Consider the following 22,154-nt stretch of genomic DNA (forward strand, 5'->3'; position numbering starts at 1 on the left):
ATCTGAGGCAGTGTGCAGAGGTTCCAGTATCTGAGGCAGTGAATGCCAATGTTCTGGGGTATGAGGCAGCGATTGCAGATGTGCCAGGGTCTGAAGCAGTGAGTGCAGATGTTCCTAGGCCTGAGGCATTCAATGCAGATGTTCCTGCACCTGAGGCAGTGAGTGCAGATGTTCTGGGGTCTGAGGCAGTGAGTGCAGATGTTCCTGGGTCTGAGGCAGTGAGTGCCAAAGATTAGGAGTCTGAGGCAGTGAGTGCAGATTTTCCTGGGTCTGAGGCAGTGAGTGCAGATGTTCCTGAGTCTGAGGCAGTGAATGCCAATATTCTGGGCTCTGACACAGTGAGTGCCGAAATTTCAGTGTCTGAGGCCATGAGTGCAGATGTACCTGGGTCCGAAGCAGTGAGTGCAGATGTTCCTGGGTCTGAGGCAGTGAGTGCCAATGTTCCGGAGCCTGAGGCAGTGAGTGCAAATGTTCCTGAGTCTGAGGCAGTGAGTGCCGATGTTCCGGCGTCTAAGGCAGCGAGTGCAGAGGTTCCTGAGTCTATGGCAGTGAATGCCAAGGTTCTGGGGTCTGAGGCAGTGAGTGCAGTTGTTCCGGGGTCTGAGGCAGTGAGTGCAGATGTTCTGTGCTCTGAGACAGTTAGTGCCAGTACTCTGGTGTATGAGGCATCGAGTGCAGATGTTATAGGGTCTGTAGCAGTGAGTGCTGATGTTCCTGGCTCTGAGGCAGTGAGTGGCAATGTTCCAGAGCCTGAGGGAGCGAGTGCAGTTGTTCCTGGTTCTGAGGTATTGAATGACAATGTTCTGGGTTCTGATGCAGTGTGTGCAGTCCTTCCTGGATCTGAGCCAGTGAGTGCAGAGGTTCCAGTGCCTGAGGCAATGAATGCAGATGTTCCTGCACCTGAGGTAGACTGCAGATGTTCCTGGGTCTGAGGCAGTGAGTGCCAATGTTCCGGAGTCTGAGGCAGTGAGTGCAAATGTTCCTGGGTCTGAGGCAGTGAGTGCCGATGTTCCTGCACCTGAGGCAGCGAGTGCAGATGTTCCTTAGTCTGAGGCCGTAAGTGCCAATGTTCCGGGATCTGAGGCAGTGAATGCCAATGTTCTGGAATCTGAGGCAGTGAGTGCCAATTTTCTGAGGTATGAGGCAGCGAGTGCAGATGTTATAGGGTCAGAAGCAGTGAGTGCAGATGTTCCTTGGTCTGAGGCAGTGAGTGGCAATGTTCTGGAGCCTGAGGGAGTTAGTGCAGTTGTTCCTGGTTCTGAGGTATTGAATGACAATGTTCTGGGGTCTGATGCAGTGTGTGCAATTCTTCCTGGGTCTGAGGCAGTGAGTGCAGAGGTTCCAGGGTCTGAGGCAGTGAATGCCAATGTTCTGGTATCTGGGGCAGTGTGTAGAGATGTTCCAGGGTCTGAGGCAGTGAGTGCCAATGTTCTGGGGTTTGAAGCAATGAGTGCAGTTGTTCCCGGATCTGAAGAAGTGAGTTCAGATGTTCCTGGGCCTGAGGCAATGAATGCAGATGTTCCTGCACCTGAGGTAGCGTGCAGATGTTCCTGGGTCTGAGGCAGTGAGTGCAAATGTTCCTGGGTCCGAGGCAGTGAGTGCCGATGTTCCGGAGTCTGAGGCAGTGAGTGCAAATGTTCCCTAGTCTGAGGCAGTGAATGTCAATGTTCTGTGGTCTGAGGCAGTGCGTGCAATTGTTCCTGGGTCTGAGGCAGTGAATGCCAATGTTCTGGAATCTGAGGCAGTGAGTGCCAATTTTCTGAGGTATGAAGCAGTGAGTGCAGATGTTCCTGAGTCTGAGGCAGTGAATGCCAATGTTCTGGGGTCTGAGGCATCGAGTGCAGATGTTATAGGGTCTGTTGCAGTGAGTGCAGATGTTCCTGGGTCTGAGGCAGTGAGTGCAGATGTTCTGGAGTCTGAAGAATTGAATGCAATGTTCTGGGGTCTGAGGCAGTGGTTGCAGAGATTCCTGGGTCTGAGGCAGCGAATGCTAATGTTCTGGAATCTCAGGCAGTGAGTACAGATGTTCCGGGGTCTGAGGCAGTGCGTCCCAATGTTCTGGGGTTTGAGGCAATGAGTGCAGTTGTTCCTGGATCTGAAGGAGTGAGTGCAGATGTTCCTGGGACTGAGGCAATGAATGCACATGTTTCTGCACCTGAGGCAGTGAGTGCAGATGTTCCTAGGTCTGAGGTAGTGAGTGCAGATGTTCCTGGGTCTGAAGCTGTAAGTGCAGATGTTCCTGGGCCTATGTCAATGAATGCAGATGTTCCTGCACCTGAGACAGTGAGTGCAGATTTTCTGGGGTCTGAGGTAGTGAATGCAGATGTTCCTGGGTCTGAGTCATGAGTGCAGATGTTCCTGAGTCTGAGGCAGTGAGTGCCAATGTTCCGGAGCCTGAGGCAGTGAGTGCAAATGTTCCTGGGCCTGAGGCAGTGAGTGCAGATGTTCCGGCGTCTGAGGCAGCGACTGCGGATGTTCCTGAGTCTGAGGCATTGAGTACCAACATTCCAGGGTCTGAGGCAGTGAGTGCAGATGTTCCTGGGTCTGAGGCAGTGAGTGCAGATGTTTCTGAGTCTAAGACAGTGAATGCCAAGGTTCTGGGGTCTGAGGCAGTGAGTGCAGTTGTTCCGGGGTCTGAGGCAGTGAGTGCCAATGTTCCGGGCTCTGAGACAGTGAGTGCCAGTATTCTGGGGTATGAGGCATCGAGTGCAGATGTTATAGGGTCTGTAGCAGTGAGTGCAGATGTTCCTGGGTCAGAGGCAGTGAGTGGCAATATTCCGGAGCCTGAGGGAGCGAGTGCAGTTGTTCCTGGTTCTGAGGTATTGAATGCCAATGTTCTGGGTTCTGATGCAGTGTGTGCAGTTCTTCCTGGATTTGAGGCAGTGAGTGCAGAGGTTCCAGGGTCTGAGGCAGTGAATGCCAATGTTCTGGTATCTGAGGCAGTGTGTACAGATGTTCCAGGGTCTGAGGCAGTGAGTGCCAATGTTCTGAGGTTTGAGTCAATGAGTGCAGTTGTTCCTGGATCTGAAGCAGTGAGTTCAGATGTTCCTGGGCCTGAGGCAATGAATGCAGATGTTCCTGCACCTGAGGTAGACTGCAGATGTTCCTGGGTCTGAGGCAGTGAGTGCCAATGTTCCGGAGTCTGAGGCAGTGAGTGCAAATGTTCCTGGGTCTGAGGCAGTGAGTGCCGATGTTCCTGTACCTGAGGCAGCGAGTGCAGATGTTCCTTAGTCTGAGGCAGTGAGTATCAATGTTCTGTGGTCTGAGGCAGTGCATGCAGTTGTTCCTGGGTCTGAGGCAGTGAATGCCAATGTTCTGGAATCTGAGGCAGTGAGTGCCAATTTTCTGAGGTATGAGGCAGCGAGTGCAGATGTTATAGGGTCAGAAGCAGTGAGTGCAGATGTTCCTGAGTCTGAGGCAGTGAATGCCAATGTTCTGGGGTCTGCGGCAGTGAGTGCCAATGTTCTGGGGTATGTGGCATCGAGTGCAGATGTTATAGGGTCTGTAGCAGTGAGTGCAGATGTTCTAGGGTCTGAGGCAGTGAGTGCCAATGTTCTGGGGTTTGAGGCAATAAGTGCAGTTGTTCCTGGATCTGAAGCAGTGAGTTCAGATGTTCCGGGGTATGAGGCAACGAGTGCAGATGTTCCTGATACTGAGGCAGTGAGTGTCAATGTTCTGTGGTCTGAGGCAGTGAGTGCAGTTGTTCCTGTGTCTGAGGCAGTGAGTGCCGATGTTATGAGGTCTGAGGCAGAGTGTGCAGAGGTTTCAGGCTCTGAGGCAGTGAGTGCAGATGTTCCGGAGTCTGTGGCAGTGAGTGCAAATGTTCTGAGGTCTGAGGCAGTGGGTGCAGAGGTTGCAGGGTCTGAGGCAGTGAGTACAGATTTTCTGGGTCTGAGGCAGTGAGTCCCGAAGTTCCGGACTCTGAGGGAGCGAGTGCAGATGTTCCTGAGTCCGAGGCCGTAAGTGCCAATGTTCCGGGATCTGAGGCAGTGAATGCCAATGTTCTGTAATCTGAGGCAGTGAGTGCCAATGTTCTGAGGAATGAGGCAGTGAGTGCAGATGTTATAGGGTCTGAAGCAGTGAGTGCAGATGTTCCTGAGTCTGAGGCAGTGAATGCCAATATTCTGGGTTCTGGGGCAGTGAGTGCCAGTGTTCTGAGGTATGAGGCAGTGAGTGCCGATGTTCTGATGTCTGAGGCAGTGAGTACAGATGTTCCAGGGTCTGAGGCAGTGAGTGCCAATGTTCCGGGGTATGAGGCAATGAGTGCAGTTGTTCCTGGATTTGAAGCAATGATTGCAGATGTTCCTCAGTCTGAGGCATTGAGTGCCAATGTTCTGGGGTCTGAGGCAGTGAATGCAGTTATTCCTGGGTCTGAGGCAGTGAATGCCAATGTTCTGGGATCTGGGGTAGTGAGTGCCAATGTTCTGGGTTTTGAGGCAGCGAGTGCAGATATTATAGGGACTGAAGCAGCGAGTGCAGATGTTCCTGAGTCTGAGGTAGTGAGTGCCAATGTTCTTGGGTCTGAGGCAGTGAGTGCAGTTGTTCTGGGGTATGAGGCAGCAAGTGCAGATGTTTTATGGGCCTGAAGCAGTGAGTGCAGATGTTCCTATGCCTGAGGCAGTGAATGCAAATGTTCCTGCATCTGAGGCAGTGAGTGCAGATGTTCTGGCATCTGAGGTAGTGAGTGCAGATGTTCCTGGGTCTGAGGCAGTGCGTGCCGATGTTCCGGAGTCTGAGGCATTGAGTGCAGATGTTCCAAGGTCTGAGGCAGTGAGTGCAGACATTCCAGAGTCTGAGGCAGTGAGCGCAGCTGTTCTGAGGTCTGAGGCATCGAGTGCAGATGTTTCAATTCTGAGGCAGTGAGTGCCAATGTTCTGGGGTATGAGGCAGTGAGTGCGGATGTTATAGGATCTCAAGCAGTGAGTGCAGATGTTCTGAGATCTGAGGCAGTGTGCAGAGGTTCCAGTATCTGAGGCAGTGAATGCCAATGTTCTGGGGTATGAGGCAGCGATTGCAGATGTGCCAGGGTCTGAAGCAGTGAGTGCAGATGTTCCTAGGCCTGAGGCATTCAATGCAGATGTTCCTGCACCTGAGGCAGTGAGTGCAGATGTTCTGGGGTCTGAGGCAGTGAGTGCAGATGTTCCTGGGTCTGAGGCAGTGAGTGCCAAAGATTAGGAGTCTGAGGCAGTGAGTGCAGATTTTCCTGGGTCTGAGGCAGTGAGTGCAGATGTTCCTGAGTCTGAGGCAGTGAATGCCAATATTCTGGGCTCTGACACAGTGAGTGCCGAAATTTCAGTGTCTGAGGCCATGAGTGCAGATGTACCTGGGTCCGAAGCAGTGAGTGCAGATGTTCCTGGGTCTGAGGCAGTGAATGCCAATGTTCTGGGGTCTGACGCAGTGAGTGCCAATGTTCTGGGCTATGAGGCAGCGAGTGCAGATGTGATAGGGTCTGAAGCAGTGAGTGCAGATATTCCTATGCCTGAGGCATTCAATGCAGATCTTCCTGCACCTGAGGCAGTGAATGCAGATGTTCTGGGGTCTGAGGTAGTGAGTGCAGATGTCCTAGGTCTGAGTCAGTGAGTGCAGATGTTCCTGGGTCTGAGGCAGTGAGTGCCAATGTTCCGGAGTCTGAGGCAGTGAGTGCCAATATTCCGGAGTCTGAGGCAGCAAGTGCAGATGTTCCTGAGTCTGAGGCAGTGAGTGCAGAACTTCTGGAGTCTGAGGCAGTGAGTGCAGATGTTCCCGGGCCTGAGACAATAGCTGTTGGCAATAAAACTGAAACTTTACCTAGTGAGAGCATCTGTGTCCTGTCTCCCTAATAACTATCATCGCTGCACTAAATTTGCTGGAGTAGTGACTTCTCATGCCAGCCCTGTTAATTGGAAACTTTCCCCAACAACTTACAACCCAAAATTGTTGTGCCCTGTTGTTTCTCGGTAATTTAAATTGATAACAAGATCAAATGGGCATCTGGGAGCTTGGTTAGCAATGGGAACCAATAAGATTTAAGATTTGAGAAATTACAGAGTAAGGAGTGGGATGGAAGGTGAATTGAATTGGGCGAATCCAATGGCAAATCAGAGAATAGAGAGAAAATCAATGAATTCAAAGAGAAAGACGTAAAGAAAAGTAAAGAATATGACCTTTAAAATCTTTAACAACAATCTGCTACCTGATATAATGACGCTCTGCACTTATTATTATGTTCTGAACGTTTTGGGCCATTGCGGTTAATTGGCTGTCTTTAACAATTATCACACCTTTAAAAGTGATTTTATAGTATTAATTGCTCAGCTTAACCTTTTGTGCTGAGTTTAATAGACAATTAGTGTGCAAAGACATCAGCTTCTTCAAACCCACTGGAATGTTAAGGGTGAGATGCCTGTTTTCACAAGACTAACAGTGGAATAAAACAAACAACTTGTGTTCAATTTGCCATTCACAGGATATCCTTTCCGCACCACAAGCTGCTGACCAACTTGCATATCAATAATACCATGTTTTATTCTGCAAGTTCCAGCCCAGCTTATTTACAGTGCTCTTCATTCAGCTGATAGTAATAACTTTGAGAAGCTTTCGCTCAACAACCATGTGCCTGAAAGAGAAAGAGTGTTCTAAGAGAAATTTCAAATGTCACATCAGTTTAATTATTTTGCTGTATTTTTTATGCATTTGTTACTGTTTGAAGCATTAGTGGTAATACCGGCGAGAACCATGTAGTCACGTCAAATGTCCTGATGGCTGGGCTGGAAGTGAGCTCAGAGGCAGGATGCTGGCCATGTGCAATCACATGGTGGCTAGCCAATTAGATATTCATAAGCGAGGTACATGGTTAATTGGGCAATGGGGTCAGGCAGGAGGTCAACTACCCTTCCATTACATCATGGGGTCAGAGGTCCAGGTGCCATATTCAAAAGGCACCAGACAGGCATCCAGTCTCTGTAATCAGGCAGCATCAGTCTGGCTGTGAGTGGATGTTTTGAAAGTCCAACTGCTGCTGCAAACTGCTGATCTGACATCCCCCTGACCCCCCCAGAAAACTGCAACCACTGCTGCAACCACTTGCTGCTTTTGAGTAATATCTCTGCACAACAGAATGAGTGGCCCCACAGTTGATCAATGCTTCCCCACAGATTCTCCTCCAGCTGTCCAGGAATGGTGGGAGGTCCTATTTCCCAGTGATCGCGGTAGGAGGCCCTCCCACCTGGCCAAGGCGGCATGGACTGAGATTGCAATGGAGACTAGCAGCCGTGAGGTCCGCAAGCGAAACTGAGTCCAATGCCGCAAATGGTCAATTACCTTATGTGCTTTGCAAGGTTAAGTTGTATGGAGCAGTCACTGCAAAGTTAGACTTATGATGGCATCAAGCAATGTAAATGCAATAAGCAAGGGGACAGGTATGCCGAGCGTGAATTTGGGTTCTAATTCCCAGCACCAGCTGGAATATATGGACTGAATGTGTAGAGCCACTTCATACTGTGAAAGTTGCACCAGTTGCAGGAGAGTGAAATTGTCTGTGATTTACCCACAACCTAAAGTCAATAAACATCTAGACTTCTCATCACCAGGGCCAATGTTTCACAAAAGAGAGCTGAAGAGACCAATTGTCCACAAAATAAATGCGAAAGACCACCATCTATCTCCTATTGTATATAATGGCCTTTTAACGTTAAGCCATTCTAGGTGGACAATGGCTGTTAATCATGTGACTAAAACTGTCCTCTGATAATGAAATCCTTATTATCCCATGACTCAAGAAAAGGCCTGGGCAGTCTGCAGAAAACACAAAAAGACAGCAGCTACAGAAAAAGGCTATGCCATCTTTGCCTGATAAGAACCTGGATCAGCCTCCTAGCCTGATTTCAATTCTCCAAGTCCACCTGCAAAGAAATTGGACCTCCAGTAATGAAAGCCACAAGTGCCTAGCTTCATGGCCTGCTGTATACTCATTTCTTTGAGGGAATCCTACAAAAACTCTGATGTCCAACTCTGGCTATCTTGAACTCAACTAAACTACAATTTAAGAGTGGAATAGACTTCCTTCTTCACCAGACCAGCAAAGATAGTTTTCTTACAATGAGCTAGACATGTGAACTATGAACTATTCTTTTGTATGCAACTTTCAAAAGTGTTCTAGACTCTTTAACTGTATTTTTTTCTCAAATGTACATGTGCACCAGTGCTGCATGATTGGCGTAGCATTTAGACTTGGAGCGAGCATGTGAATAAATCACCTTATTTATTTTTACACCCGTGAAAGTCTGTTGATGTTTTCTTAAGTTGACCTCATGCTAAAAAGGGGGCTAAAAAACACACACATCTACCTTTCCAAAAAAGAAGGGAATTGAAGGGTTTAGTTTATCTCTCCTCCCCCATCCGTAACACAAGTCATGAGTTCAGTCTTGGCTCCAGCAGATGAGTGCTTGGCTTCCTTCATGGAGAGGTTGGTGAACCCCATGGCAAACCAAGTGCAGGAGAAGAATCAGTGGCTGCCGAATAGACGCTTGGACCTGCATTCCATTGCTCTTGTCATGGGATCTATACACTGGTAGCTAGGTGAGAAGGGGTCAGGGCACTTTGATGTCCCTTCAGATGCCTCTTCTCCTCTAGGAGTCAGGGAGGTGCCATCACACGCTGACATGGACCAAAGAGTGTCAGCCAGCTGACTTGAGGGCTTCTTCTCAGAGTCACTATGGGTGAGCTGGCATTCTTCATCCCCTCTGCCAGTGACCCCAGTGCCTCCAGGAGGTAAGGCTGAGGAGGATACCTCTGCACCTGTGTAGGAGACCCTCAGCAGGCTGAAGTCCTCTAGGCCTCGCACCACCAGAAGGCAGCCGCCAAGGTCGTCTCAGGCAACAGGGCATAGCACTGAGCAATAAAAACAAAAAATGCTGGAAAAACTCAGCAGGTCTGGCAGCATCTGTGGAGGGAGAAACGTTTTCAGTCCGTATAACTCTTCTTCTGATCTAGCTCAGCAAGCTGCCTCCAACTCAGCTGCAGATGTCAGGCTTAGACCAAGGCATAGCGGTAGTAAACATAAGCGTAAATATTCCTAATGGCACAAAGTTGCATGGGTGTCCATTCAATTGATGCTGTAATGTGTAAATATATAATTTTGATCACATTTATACGGGTTGGATTTTACATGGATACATATTCCCCACAGGCCTGAAGGAAAAGTTGGTCTTTGGCCTGCTGACTCAGAAGGTGGCTGCCCACATTGATATTATGTTGGAAGCAGCCTTAATTGAGTCAGAGTGGGACTTGCCCCAACATCTGGGAGGAAGCCCCACCCTCGAGAGCTGCTGACCAATCTGATTGGCCAGTAGCTCTGTAGTCCCAGTGGTGCCTGGATCAAACAATGGCCACTGCTGGGGGTATTTCAACAGTCTCCAAAGGAAAAGAATCATGGGGGCCGGACTCAGAGGTAAGTCTAGGGATGGGCCTGGTTGAGAGACCCTGTGAGGAGATACGAGGGCTGGGATTCCGTATTAGAGAGGCCGGGGGCGGGGATGGGGGGGTGGGGGGGGAGGCGGAGGGTTTAAGGGGGTGTCTGATCTTGGGGTTTGTATAAAGCCAGAGAGGTGGAATGCAGATCTGAGCGCATACCAGGCAGCCACTGAGTATTCTACTGGACTTGGTTCTCCATGGGAGCCACCATGATTGATTCCGATGGGCACAGGGAGCACCCTAAAGGAGGTTTTCCCCTTCCTGCCTGACAGGGACCCGTGCAGTAAAAGTTGCTGGCTGCCCACCTTGCCTCCACCTTCCCCTGTTCCACATAAAGTAGCAGCAGAGGCAGCCCTGAGTGGCCATTAATTGGCCATTTGAGGGCCTCAACTGGCCCAAGGGTGGGTAGGTTACCTGACAGGTCAGGTGTGAATGGAAAGGTGGTGGGCAGATCACCCATTCTATTTTATGAGCCCCCTACCATCAAATACACCGGGGGGCTGGGGGCCGGGGGGAGGGAAGCATAAAATCCAGCCCTACGTGTTGAATGGTCATGTTGTTGCGATGTTTCCAGACAGACAGTATCGTGTAAGGGCTTGCCACTACATTGACAATCAATGATGGCTGAGGTGAGGGTTATGGACACGCCATTTTCCTGGTGCTTCAGATGTTGTGGAATGTCTGCGTTTATTGAGATGGGGGTTTTTCTGTTCTTCAAACCTTGATTAACTCTGGGGATTGGAAACGCAGTGGTAAGCCAACGTATAGAGTGCACCCCCTTGACTGATTCCACTTCCACTTCTTGTTGCTGACATCAGGTGCTGATATCTTCAACCAAGAGCTGAAATCTGTTTGGAAGTTTACTGAAATGGTGGTTTTCATTAATGGCTGTTGCATGTGTTGATTGGTGAGTTCCCAACCTGTTCAGGTGTAATTTGTTGCTATTTCACAAATTTGAAATTTGAATTAATAATGTTCATGCATGGCACAGACTTCATATTTAGACAGCATGGACCAAACGCAACCTGAATGTACCATCTGTATTCCTCCTAGTGGATCAAAGGCTACACCTTTGCAACAGGGTGTGCAGAGAAGTGAGGGGGCCAGATGTCCATTGTCTCCAGTCAAAGCATTTGGAATTAAATTTGCCAGAAATGATGAAGCAAGTATTTTGCAATTGGTTCCCAGCAAATAAATAATTAATGCTTTCTTTATGCTCTGTATGCAATACAGGAAAATCAATTCCTTGCTATTAAGCTGTTTTAAGGAATATATGGTTGTTTTTGGGCTTTGAAATATTACTTAATTTGCTTTTTCTCAGGAAAATTACCTCAGGAAAAAAAACTTAAGAATTCATGTTTTACACGGTATGTTTTTTCTCCCTCAGTAACTCCCCAGTAATTGGTGCCAAAATGTAAGTCAAGTGGATGATCCAGCTCTTGACTGCAGTGGTGATTGGATCTTGTTGGAACTTTTAACATCTGCATAATCACTATTTACATTGTTGGCAGTTAGCATTGACTCATATTTTACTTTTCTGAGATTTAGATGGAACCCAATAAGGGAGCAGAGCTCATTGTTTACATACTAAACCCAGACTGTTCCTTTATCCCTAGGAAGAGTTTGGAAAAGCAACCCGCAATGTAACTTGGGTCCCCTTGGTGGCAAATTGTATTCCATGGAGGTCACTTTACAAGCCCATGCCCTCTGGCAGGTTTTCCCAGTGAGAAGCATGGGAAAGTTGGGCATGTTCTGCACACTATACCCTGACCAATAAGATTAAAAATAAGCTCTCCTCACATGAGCTGATCAGAAACCTGTAAGTGTAGGATGACACCAGTCAAAAAGTCAACATCCCATCATGGAGGCACTTTCAAATTGACTGAGAAAACAAGGGACTTTATTACTTTGTACTTTATTTTTCATGAAATACTGTCCATGAGAAAATCTATTGCCTTTCCCAACATACACAATAATAGTATTGGAAAAAGAATAAACAAACAACCAATGCATTACATGGACTACATTATACTCCACTCAAAGTTATAGAAGGGACATCAATCTTCTTATTTCTTTCAGTCTTTCAACATTGAATCCCTTCCTCTCATGCCCAATCAATTTTGTAAAGTTTCTACACACTTTCTGTGGCATGCAGAGGATGTGTTAGAACTCACAAAGCACTAAATAGGAATACTTTCACATTTCCTCAAAGTCATGACATGGTTGTTGTTTGTGAAGATTTTAAAGGCAAAAGGTAGAATTGTGGCCAATGACAACAATCATTACTGACAGAAACATAGAAGTGCTGGGAAAACTCAGCAAGCCTGGCAGCATCTGTGGAGAGAGAAGCCAGAGTTACCATTTCGAGTCCATATGACTCATCTTCAGAGCTAAGAGAGGTAGAAATGTGATGGATTTTATGCTGTTGAAAAGAGGACATGAAGCAGGTGGAACACAGCTGAAGGTCAGGGTTATGTTGGAGGTCTTTTTTTTATTAATTCATGGAATGTGGGCTTCGCTAGCTGGGTCAGCAGCTATTGCTCATCCCGAATTGCACTTGAGAAAGAGAGATTAAATGACAAGGATGTCATGGTGCATCTGCTTTTATCATTACTGACAGGATGTTTATCAGTTTTACTGCTGAAGCAACGATAACGTACCACAGAGTGCTAAATGCTACCAGTGGTCAGAGGACCAATGGATAAAGAACCCAAGCGCTCAGTCAGATTGCCACATGGTAGAGAATACAATCAGATTGCCAAATTGTGTGGACTGCAGTTATCAGTCAGTTCCAACAATGGAAACATCAATCAGTGGGTCGTTGAGTAAAGACTTAACAATCAGTCAAGGCCACATGGTAAGGACTCCCAACTATTAAACAATGCCAACTGTGGATGAGAGGGCCAGGCAAACTACCATTGATTAGCCCATTCAATATTTGGAATATATTTGCATGAGGAACACATGCAAGGAATTTATTTTTTTGAAAACTGCTTTCGTGTTTCATCAGAGGAACACTCAAAATAGAAAGGCAACTGGAAAAGGGTTTCAGTAAATGAGATTGGTATTTATGTCAGACATCCAGAAATAATAAAGATTTTGGACAGACCCTTTAAATAAACAGGATCATATTTGTAAAAGAGAAACCGATTATGCTGCCATCCTTTCTGTCGAGGATCTTGCTGTGTGTTGCTCCTGGCTGTGTTGATTTACAGTTGTTTAATCAAAATACAAAGCAGGAAATAAAGGTAGAATCCATGGTTCCTGGCTGTGAGGAGTGTAGTTTATCAGTGACTGGTTTAGATGTATATTTGTGCATTTGGTGAGAAACTATAAAATAACAAAGGAGCTACCCTATTTTATACAGAGCAATGTCAGCTCCATTAAAATAAATAGTGAAGGGACAGAGATAGTTTCTGAGGTAAAATTGTTCTAAGTTCATAGGCCTGATGTGTGTTGAATTTGTCTTGCTGCATGTTTACATCACATGGTAACAGGGTGGTTATAGTAAATTCAGCTGCCTGTTGTTCATATGCAGCGAGCTCTCATTTGAATCAGACTGTGTGATTCCATCAGGCCATGTTCCTTTTTCCTCAGTTTCTCGGCTGTGACCTTTATCTGCTTCAGCCAACTAAAATAAGGAGAAAATAACAAGCTACTTAAATTCTGATGGTCATTTAGAAACGAGCCTCATTTTTCAGCCTTTGTTCTACCATTGTTGTCCATGGTTTCAGTTGTCCAGGCCCCAAGCTCTCAAATTCCCTCCCTAAATATATCTGCCTCCAAATCTCTCTCCTACTTTAAGATGCTCCTCAAAAACTCCTTCTTTAGCCAAGCCTGTCCTCATTTCCCCATTTTTGGGCTTGGTGTCAACTTTTGCCTGGCTACATTCCTGTGAAGGGCTTTGGATGTTTTAGCGTATTAAAATTGCTATACAAAAATAAGGGGTCCGCCATTTAAGACTAAGATTAGGAGAAATTTCTTCACTCAAAGAGCTATGAATCTTTGAAATTCTCTACCACAGGGAACTCTGGATGCTCAATTTTCAAATATATTCATAAGATTATAAGAAATAGGAGTAGGCCATTCAGCCCATCGAGCCTGCTCCACCATTCAATAAGATCATGGCTGTTTTTTTTTAAATAGAGGGCATTATGCACAGATTGAGAAATGGTTAGAAAGTAAGGAAATTAGGGGATTATGGGGATAGCACAGGAAGGTGAATTTTAGGTAGAAGATCTTCCATGATCTTGTTGAATGGCAAAGCAGGTTTGAAGGCGAAGTCCACGTTCCATTTCTTATGTTCTTACATCAATGGAAGCTGTTGTTGAATTATGAGAAACCTGTTTGTAAATTGTTCATGGAGAGCCGGAAGGTTTGAGCTTGGGATCACTCCACAACAGCAAGTAAGAGTTGCACTTGTCTCAGGGAGACATGTATATATACTTGTCGAGCATAGATTACCATCTGATCTGAAACATCAGTGATCAGACTCTAGTAACCAGTAGCAGGACCATCTGACTCTGCTAACACAGGGCGATGAGACTGCAGATTTATTGACTACTGTGCTTCTGATTTGCACCTGGATTTCTCATGATTAATGTATTTCCATAGAATTACTTACCACGTACAACAGACCTGCTGAGTTTTTCCAGGTAATTCTGTTTTTGTTTTGGATTTCCAGCATTCACAGTTTTTTGTTTTTATACAGAAATAGGTCATTTGACCCATGATCCATGCCGGTGTTTATGTTCCATATGAGCATTCACTGACCCTACTTCATCTAACCTTATCAACATACGCTTCTAAATGTAGGCCCAAGATCCTCCCTGGAGCACCTGAGGACATTTTTCTCCACTGAAGTTCCTCTATCAATGCATGAAAGGGATGCTTTGGTTCTCTTATGCTTTATAGTTAATTAATACTTTACCTTATGCTTGAGGGCTTGAATGGACTGATATTCGACTCTGTCAATCCTCAGCTTCACCCACTGGGGAATGTCAGGAATAACAAAAGCTAAAATGACCTTTATAGCCAGCAAGGCATGCTGAAACATAGAAATAATGGAACAGCGTCAGCCTGCAAACTGAGGAACTCACTATAATGATATATTTCTTGGGCTTATTTACTGTATAAGACACGAGGCATCAATTGCTCATAAGAGTTTTGGTAAACACGTTGTAGGTTCATTTATTGAGAGTAGGAACATGAGAACAGTTATACATAGGTATAAAGGTTGAAGACATCAGAGCTCTGTGTGGGTGCTCTGCTCAAAGCAAAAGTGAAACTGGATTACATGACACATTTCCCTTTTAGTGATATCATGATGATATCCCTTAAAAGCATATTACAACAGTTAGGTTGACTGGAGCAAGAACAAGAAGTAGTCTAAATGTTCAGAAATTCAGGATGAAAGGTCAGTTGGCATCTGAAAAGAGGAGTGCCTCTATCAGAAATGTTAGCCTATCTGCTCTCTTTTTGGACGCCGATGGTCATGCATGTATTTCAAGCTAATTCTGTTTTCACTTCTCCATTAATGAAACAGTTTATTGAGTGAGGAACAGACAACCCTTATGCTCATTAAAGAGCTGAATGGCAAAATTAGGTACAGCGAAGGGACATTGCTGTCTAAATCATGTGAGTCTGATAGTCAGACTGCGCTCCTTTTGTGATCACAAGATAACTGAGTATATTTGCCAACCTCCTGGTCCACCCTGGGGGTGTGTGTTTGTCTTCTGATACCGGAGAGTTAGTGCTCTTTTCAGTTATATGGATTTTTATTGTTTACATAATGACAGATTCATATTCAGGATATAGCCTTGTATAATTACAGTTACAGCAATTTTCTTTCAGTGCTGAGTATGTGTGTGTGGAGATGGGGGGAAAGAGCATGGACAAAATAGAATAACTAAGAATCCTGGGGAGTGGATAATAGAGAAAAGAGATGGGAATACTGTCATTTCTCTTCAATCTATCCCAGATGATGGGGAAAAGTTTTCTCTTTGTCCAGCTGTAGGGGTCCTGGGCAGTTTCCACCCTGTTCATTATAAGAACAAGCACATAGCCAAAACTGCTTAGAATTTAGCATTTAGAATCATTTAGAATTACTATCAACATTCTGGGGGTTACCATTGACCAGAAACTGAACTGGACTAGCCATATAAATACTGTGGCTACAAGAACAGGTCAGAGGCTGAGGATCCTGTGGAGGGTAACTCACTGTCTGACTCCCCAAAGCCTGTCCATCTACAAGGCACAAGTCAGGAGTGTGATGGAATACTCCCCACTTTCCTGGATGAGTGCAGTTCTAACAATACTCAACAAGCTTGACACCATCCAAAACAAAGCAGCCCACTTGATTGTCACCCTATTCACCACCTTAAACATTCAGTCCCTTCACCACCAACACACAATGGCATCAGTGTATACCATCTACAAGATGCACTGCAGCAACTCACCAAGGTTCCTTTGTCAGCACCTTCCAGAAGTGTGAGCTCTACCATCTAGAAGGAGGAGGGCAACAGATGCTTGGCCACACACCGTCCTGACTTAGAATTATATTATCATTCCTTCACTTTCACTGAGTCAAAATCCTGGAACTGCCTCCCTAACAGCACTGTGGGTGTACCTACACCACAGGGACTCCAGCGGTTCAAAAAGGCAGCTCAGAACCACCTCATTGTGGGCAAGTAGGGACGGGCAATATATGCTGGCCTCGCTAGTGACGTCCACATTCCCTGAGCAAATAATTATTTTTAAAGTGTGCTGACACAGTAAATTGGCAGCCTAACTCTGAGTGGCTTTAAGTGCATCTGACATGACAGATGGAGGTGATGGTGTAGTGGTATTGGCACTAGATCAGTAATCCAGAAACCCAGGAGTAATGCTCTGGGGTCTTGGGTTCAAATCCCACCGTGGCAATAAAAATCTGGAATTAACAGTCTAATGATGACCGTGAGACCATTGCTGATTGTCATAAAAACCAATCTGGTTCACTAATGTCCATTAGGGAAGGAAATCTGCTGTCTTTATCTGGTCTGGACTACATGTGACTCCAGACCCACAGCAATGTGGTTGACTCTTAAATGCCCTTTGAACAAGGGCCAGTGGGGATAGGCAATAAACATTGGCCAAGCCAGCAGTGCCCACATCCCATGAACAAATAGAAAAAAAAAGGCTGCCATAAAGGCACCTTGTTGGCGCAGGGTATAGGAAGTTTCACTCTGTGCCAAGCTGTGCTATGATTGCACAGAGCATGCCTGATCTTAGCAATGAGTGTCCAACATGGAAGAGCATTCCATTTGCCAGCACTGATCCCTCACCTTGATGTGGGCAATTGAGAAAGGAGGATGAATGGAGAGAAAAATGGTAAAACAATATAGATTTGCAGCATAAAACTGATGTTGGGTATAGGCGTTATCACATAACATCATGACAGACAAATAGTTTCCAAGCATTGAACTCAATCTTAGACCCAGTTGCACTGCAAGGAGAGGCCATCCTCACAACCTCTCATGTTATGTCCAGGTTTCTTATTGTTTCAGTTCAGTCTACTTCCTCTGTCAGCATTAGCAGTCTGATTAGTCAGAGTGGAAGGAGAGGAGAAGACTATTATGTTCCTTAGGCATGTGTAGGTGCTTGATATCACTTGATCTCTCAGCTGATATAGATTGAAGGGTACACCCCCAATAACTGGTACTACACTGAGGAAAAGAAGGTAGTCTTTGGGAGCTCATACTCAGCTTGTAGGATTAGCGGAATGGATCCTTAGCTTCAACTTCGCTAATATCTAACAGTATGGTTGTTTACAGTTCAATGCCCCAATAAAATCCTGAAGTGTGACACTAGAAGTGTGTGAACATGTGTTCTTTTCACATTTTATTAATGGTGAGTGCATCAAAGGTGAATGTTCCACTCCCACAGTCTCGTTCTTCAAGGAATTTGAAAATCTGACTTGTTTTCTATTGCCAAGATGGTTTTGCACATGTAACAAAGTTGTGGCTTCGACTTTCGAATTCACCACCTGTAAGGCAATCAGAACGAGTCGACCACTTATCCGTTATAGAAGCTACCTGGTTTTCATTATGTTTGTTTGAATGAAATAAGAATTGAATTGGTTCTATAAAGGGGCTGTGGATCTGCTCTGGTGAAGACAAAATCTCCCCAGTGTTGTCTGTACTGTGACAGACACAGGCTTGATGAAAGGCATATATAAAGAATAGATGAGTACAGTTTCTATCGCTTACACTACCTGAGCTTATCCTGGACAACTTCCTAGATTCGGAAAATGGTGCTGACCATTTGTCATTTCTGTAGGCATCAATTAATGCAGCATTGTTTATAACGTATTAAGTGGACCAAATATTTCAGGCAGTTCAAGCAGCTCTTTGCACCCTGTTTTCGTGACTTAGTCAGTCCGCCACCTTTAGTCACCCACTTCCCTCCACATCCCATGCCATTGCCACTGCTGGCAGGTCCTTGTTGCTGCCTTGCTCAGCTCCTCGTCATTGTGGATGGTGAGCTGTGTGACTTCTCTTAGTCCCTGCCTTATGTTGCCTGCCAGATTCAGGATTTCAGCCCTGAGGTACCTGAAGATGGACAGAAGGGCCATTTTTCATAACAATTTGGAGGATGGTCCTTTCACACAGTGTAGGTGTTACTCTTTATATAATTTCTTTACCTTTTATTCACTCACATCTTTAAAGTGTGTTTTAAAAAATGTTTTAGTTATGTCAGCCACTCTGCATAGTGGGCAAATCATGTTGGCACCAATGCACCCATTATAAACAATAGGAACTGTATGCGCCCTTTGAGTGCCAATTATAAAACCAACAAATAAACCAGAATGAAGTTTTGGAAAATACATTCAATACATAACTCTATTACACACGAAACCATTGTATTCCTCTCCTTGCCATAGCTGATGTTGTGCTGTGCATGTGTCCACTGTCATTTGTCATTGAGTCTTGCAAACTACAGAGGAGTGAACACTAAGAACATTCACTTACCTCCACTCCTACTGTCCAAATCAACACATTCTTAGGTGTTATATTATTTTCTGTGCAGTACTCTTCTACTTGAGGGGACATGCTAATTAGAAAACAGTTGGTGATGACTGACAAGAATCCTATCAGCTCAAACGCAGTCTGTGGAAGAAGAGGATATAGTGAGAGACCTGTGTGCTGTTAAAAGAGTTTGACACAAGTTTTTGTTACGCCAGCCACAAATGATGGAGTAAGTACCTGCTCACTGGTTTTTAAAAGCAAAATAGGAACTCTTTGGAAACAAACACAGAGATGTTAGCTTGCTATAAGTGCCTTTTATCTTCTTGTAACCAATTACTTTGATAATTAACGGAACTGCTTAAACCGAACTTATATACTGTACTCCTCTATTGACAGAGAGTACAATCCAAATTGAATTCCTCATATGCAGCTACTTCCAGGATATTGGAGAATAGATTCTGGTTGGAGAGAAACGATTGGTTTGGAAAAAAGATTGGAACTCCACTAGAGCCAATTGAAAGTGTTCCACTCTGTGGTCCTAATTTAGTCACAGATTTGTGAACAACTGCTTCTGATGTCAATTTTCTAAGAACAAAAAAAAACAATGAAGAAAAGGTCAAAAGTTGACCTGATTATAGACCTTAATTGAATCTAATCGATCCTCTGAAAGGAAGCTAACTAACCCCACAGATTAGCTTTAATGTGGTAAAGCTTTGTGAAATGTTTCCCTGACAACCAAGGGTAACCAAGCCATATGTAAGTACATTAAACCAACTACGCTGCCTGGTCCACTGCACAGGTGTTTTAGCTGCAGTCTCAATAGATCATAGATGAGAAAATTAGGCTTGGTAACATCCACGTTTTGGACATCACAAGTGCCCTTAGAACTTCAAAGTAGCATTGGCAACATGCACGCACACTTGTGAGGCAAACCATAGTAGATGCTATATTGGTGAGGTTGTTAGCACATGCTTACAATGAACGTCCGCTGCAAGTTTGCAGAGCAGGCAGATTATAATGTCAATCAGTGTGCAATGATGATTTGATGCCAGTGGTGCCATTTTGGAGCACCACACCAGCCGATACACCGTCTTAGTCCAGCACAGTTGAATGTGCATTCAGCAGAAAGAAGGATGATCAACTATTTACAAGTTAATTTCTCCTAGCTGATGTTACAATTCCACAAGTGTTCAGTGCTTTCTGTAGATGCTTCAAGTTGCAAAAGTCTGGCAGATGCTGAAGGACTTTTTCTTGACTTCAAAGCTGCTGTGCAAAGCAGTTGCTTCCAGACTTGGAAACACTACTGGGCATTTCACTTGGAATACCACGTGACTGGTAGAATGAACAAAGGTCACACAGAGCAGGACAAATGGCTGGATGAGGAGGAGGGGAGAAGGGTTCTCAGCAGGGGTGCATATCCACTGAGGGTGTTCAGTGAGCAGTTCTATCAGAGCCTCAGCAAGGAGCAGTGTGTGAGACATCTGCTCGTCAGTAAGGACGTCCTCACTGAAATTTACCACCTGCTGTAGCCACAACTGCAACCTGCAGATCAGGGCAAGGATGACATTGCCAGTGGCTGTGAAGGTGACCATGGTGGTCAATTTTAATGTGTCTGGCTCCTTCCTGGCTGGAACTGGAGTTATTTGCAACATCTTACAGTTGACATCCATTGCTTTGTGAGGCTCACTATTCAATGAGAGCAAATACATTTCAACCTCTTGTCATTGTCGTGATGATGTGACACATGTATGAGTGACATTAATCTTTAATTTCACTGGCTGATTAAACATATGTTGAACTGTTTAAAATGGACTTTTAAAAAGCAAGCAAAGACACTGGCTTAAGATGATTGCCACAAGTCACTTCATACCAAGAACTACTTCAGAAAGATTTACTGAAACTGTACTGATCGCACATTTGCGTTTCTATAAGGCTGCCTCTCAAGCGGAGACAGAATGTCTACCAGGACAATAGCTATATGGAAAGGTGTTTTTCCTATCTCAGCAAGATGGATAGTGAATCATTCAGAAGCTAATGGCTGGGACATTATAGGCCATAGCACAATAGCCACAGTTGGTTCAGACATCAGCTAAGCAATTACCTTCTGAAATCATTATGGGGGGAGAGTCATGGGACTGGAGTAACCATTTTTGAAATCTCTTTTAATATAGCATGCAAGCTGCTAAAACAGTAGTCTGGAAGACCATGCCTATGGGGCAGTAATATTCCCCCTCTCCTCTTCTCTACCAAGTTAAGACCCTATCTCTGTTACAGTTTAAAAATCTAGCATAGAGATAATGAATTTCCATTGAAAGGAACTCAGGTGCAAAAATCATCAACTGCTGGAAAAGACAGATTACAATGTAAAAATAAATTGTCTCCAGCAATTGCAGTTTCACATAAGCTTCAACTCCTGGAATTTCAAGATCACCTTGGAGAAAAATCTGCCGCAGCCACAGATACCAGCAAAGGACTCATAAACAGTGAACTCTTATTTTCTTACCTTTTAGCATTGAACTTTACTTTGACCAAGAAAACAACTTCCTACTATATATCTTGTAATTCTGCATGCTTGTGTGGGTGTGTGTTGTGAAGGTCCGACGTGGGTTTACATTTTTAACCATTTTTATATCTTTAGCTGGGCAGGTTTTCAACTCAATAAAAGCGAACCCTTTTTTGTTTTAACTCAAAGAATTCTACCAGACTAGTTTCTTTGCAACCAGCTTGTAAATGGTTAAGCACAGACATTGAGTAAATACTTTCATCCTCGCTAAATTCCCAGAAAAAACTTTGTTACGGTCAGGCCTGGAGTGGTAAACTAGGGGAGTCATTTTTTTATCCCTCCTCATGTGATCATAACACCAGAGACGAGCAGGCAAAGCAAACACACAGATTCACTAGGACATCAGGTATCCCTAGGCTGAAATTGAGTGAACATGCTAATCTCAGAAATGCTGTATTTCAGGGGAGACATTAAACCATCTTCCATCTCAGATGGATATAAAATATCTCAAGGCGCTATTCAAAGAAAAAGAGGGTTGTTCTCCTTGGTGTCCTAGACCAATATCCTTCAACTAACATCACCAAAATAACAGCTTATCAGATATCTCATTCGTAGGTTCTTCTTCATGTTTTTTGCACAAAGTGGCAAAGGTCTTTTTACTCACCACATAAAGATACCTTCTATGAGAAAAGCAATGACTGTTCAATTAAAACTGTACCCATCGTGCTTCTAGGGACAGTCTGATCAATACACTTTCTCACCTGCCACACTCCTATATTTGCTGCTGGAGAGTTGAATGGTTTCCTAAAGAGATGACAAAGCTTCAGGCCATCCACTCGGATTTCCATGATGTTGTTCACAACAATCAGCATTGCTGTCAAAGGGTAAATGCAGGAGAAAAGGCTGATGTAACCGAACTGAACAAACAGCTCCATGTACTCATCAAACATTCCCTAGGCAGACAAAAAAAATGACAATGATTGCGGGAGGATTTTCAGCAGGCCTCTAGTACAAGTATTACAGTAACAGTTCGCTGATTAGAAGATTCAAAGGCATGACACCCACTCCACATCAGTGTGGTGAACTGTGCCAGATCTCATTCAGGTTGTGACCTTGAAATTGGCCTGTCTCAAGGAAGGGGAGGAAAATGTGCCCAGCATCCATTTGATTTAGAGTTCCCTCTTTGTCAATCAAAC

The 22,154-nt window shown here is 44.9% G+C and overlaps 1 protein-coding gene across 6 annotated transcripts in view; it reads right to left on the reverse strand.

Annotated features, from left to right (window-relative positions):
* Positions 1-11,349: 11,349 nt before the first annotated feature.
* The window catches only part of ano10b (anoctamin 10b), a 130,412-nt gene continuing 119,607 nt past the window's right edge, over positions 11,350-22,154 (reverse strand). For 5 of the 6 annotated variants that reach the window (XM_041191740.1, XM_041191739.1, XM_041191742.1 and 2 more), the window contains 4 exons: positions 21,720-21,911; positions 18,459-18,596; positions 14,381-14,497; positions 11,350-13,081 (listed from right to left, as the gene is read on the reverse strand). In XM_041191740.1, the coding sequence (XP_041047674.1) occupies positions 12,953-13,081; positions 14,381-14,497; positions 18,459-18,596; positions 21,720-21,911 (576 nt within the window). In that variant the 3' untranslated portion in view covers positions 11,350-12,952. The remainder of the gene's footprint in view (positions 13,082-14,380; positions 14,498-18,458; positions 18,597-21,719; positions 21,912-22,154) is intronic. The other variant, XM_041191744.1, reaches the window with a different exon arrangement.

Source organism: Carcharodon carcharias, chromosome 7, assembly GCF_017639515.1.
Source record: "Carcharodon carcharias isolate sCarCar2 chromosome 7, sCarCar2.pri, whole genome shotgun sequence".
Lineage (NCBI taxonomy): Eukaryota > Metazoa > Chordata > Chondrichthyes > Lamniformes > Lamnidae > Carcharodon > Carcharodon carcharias.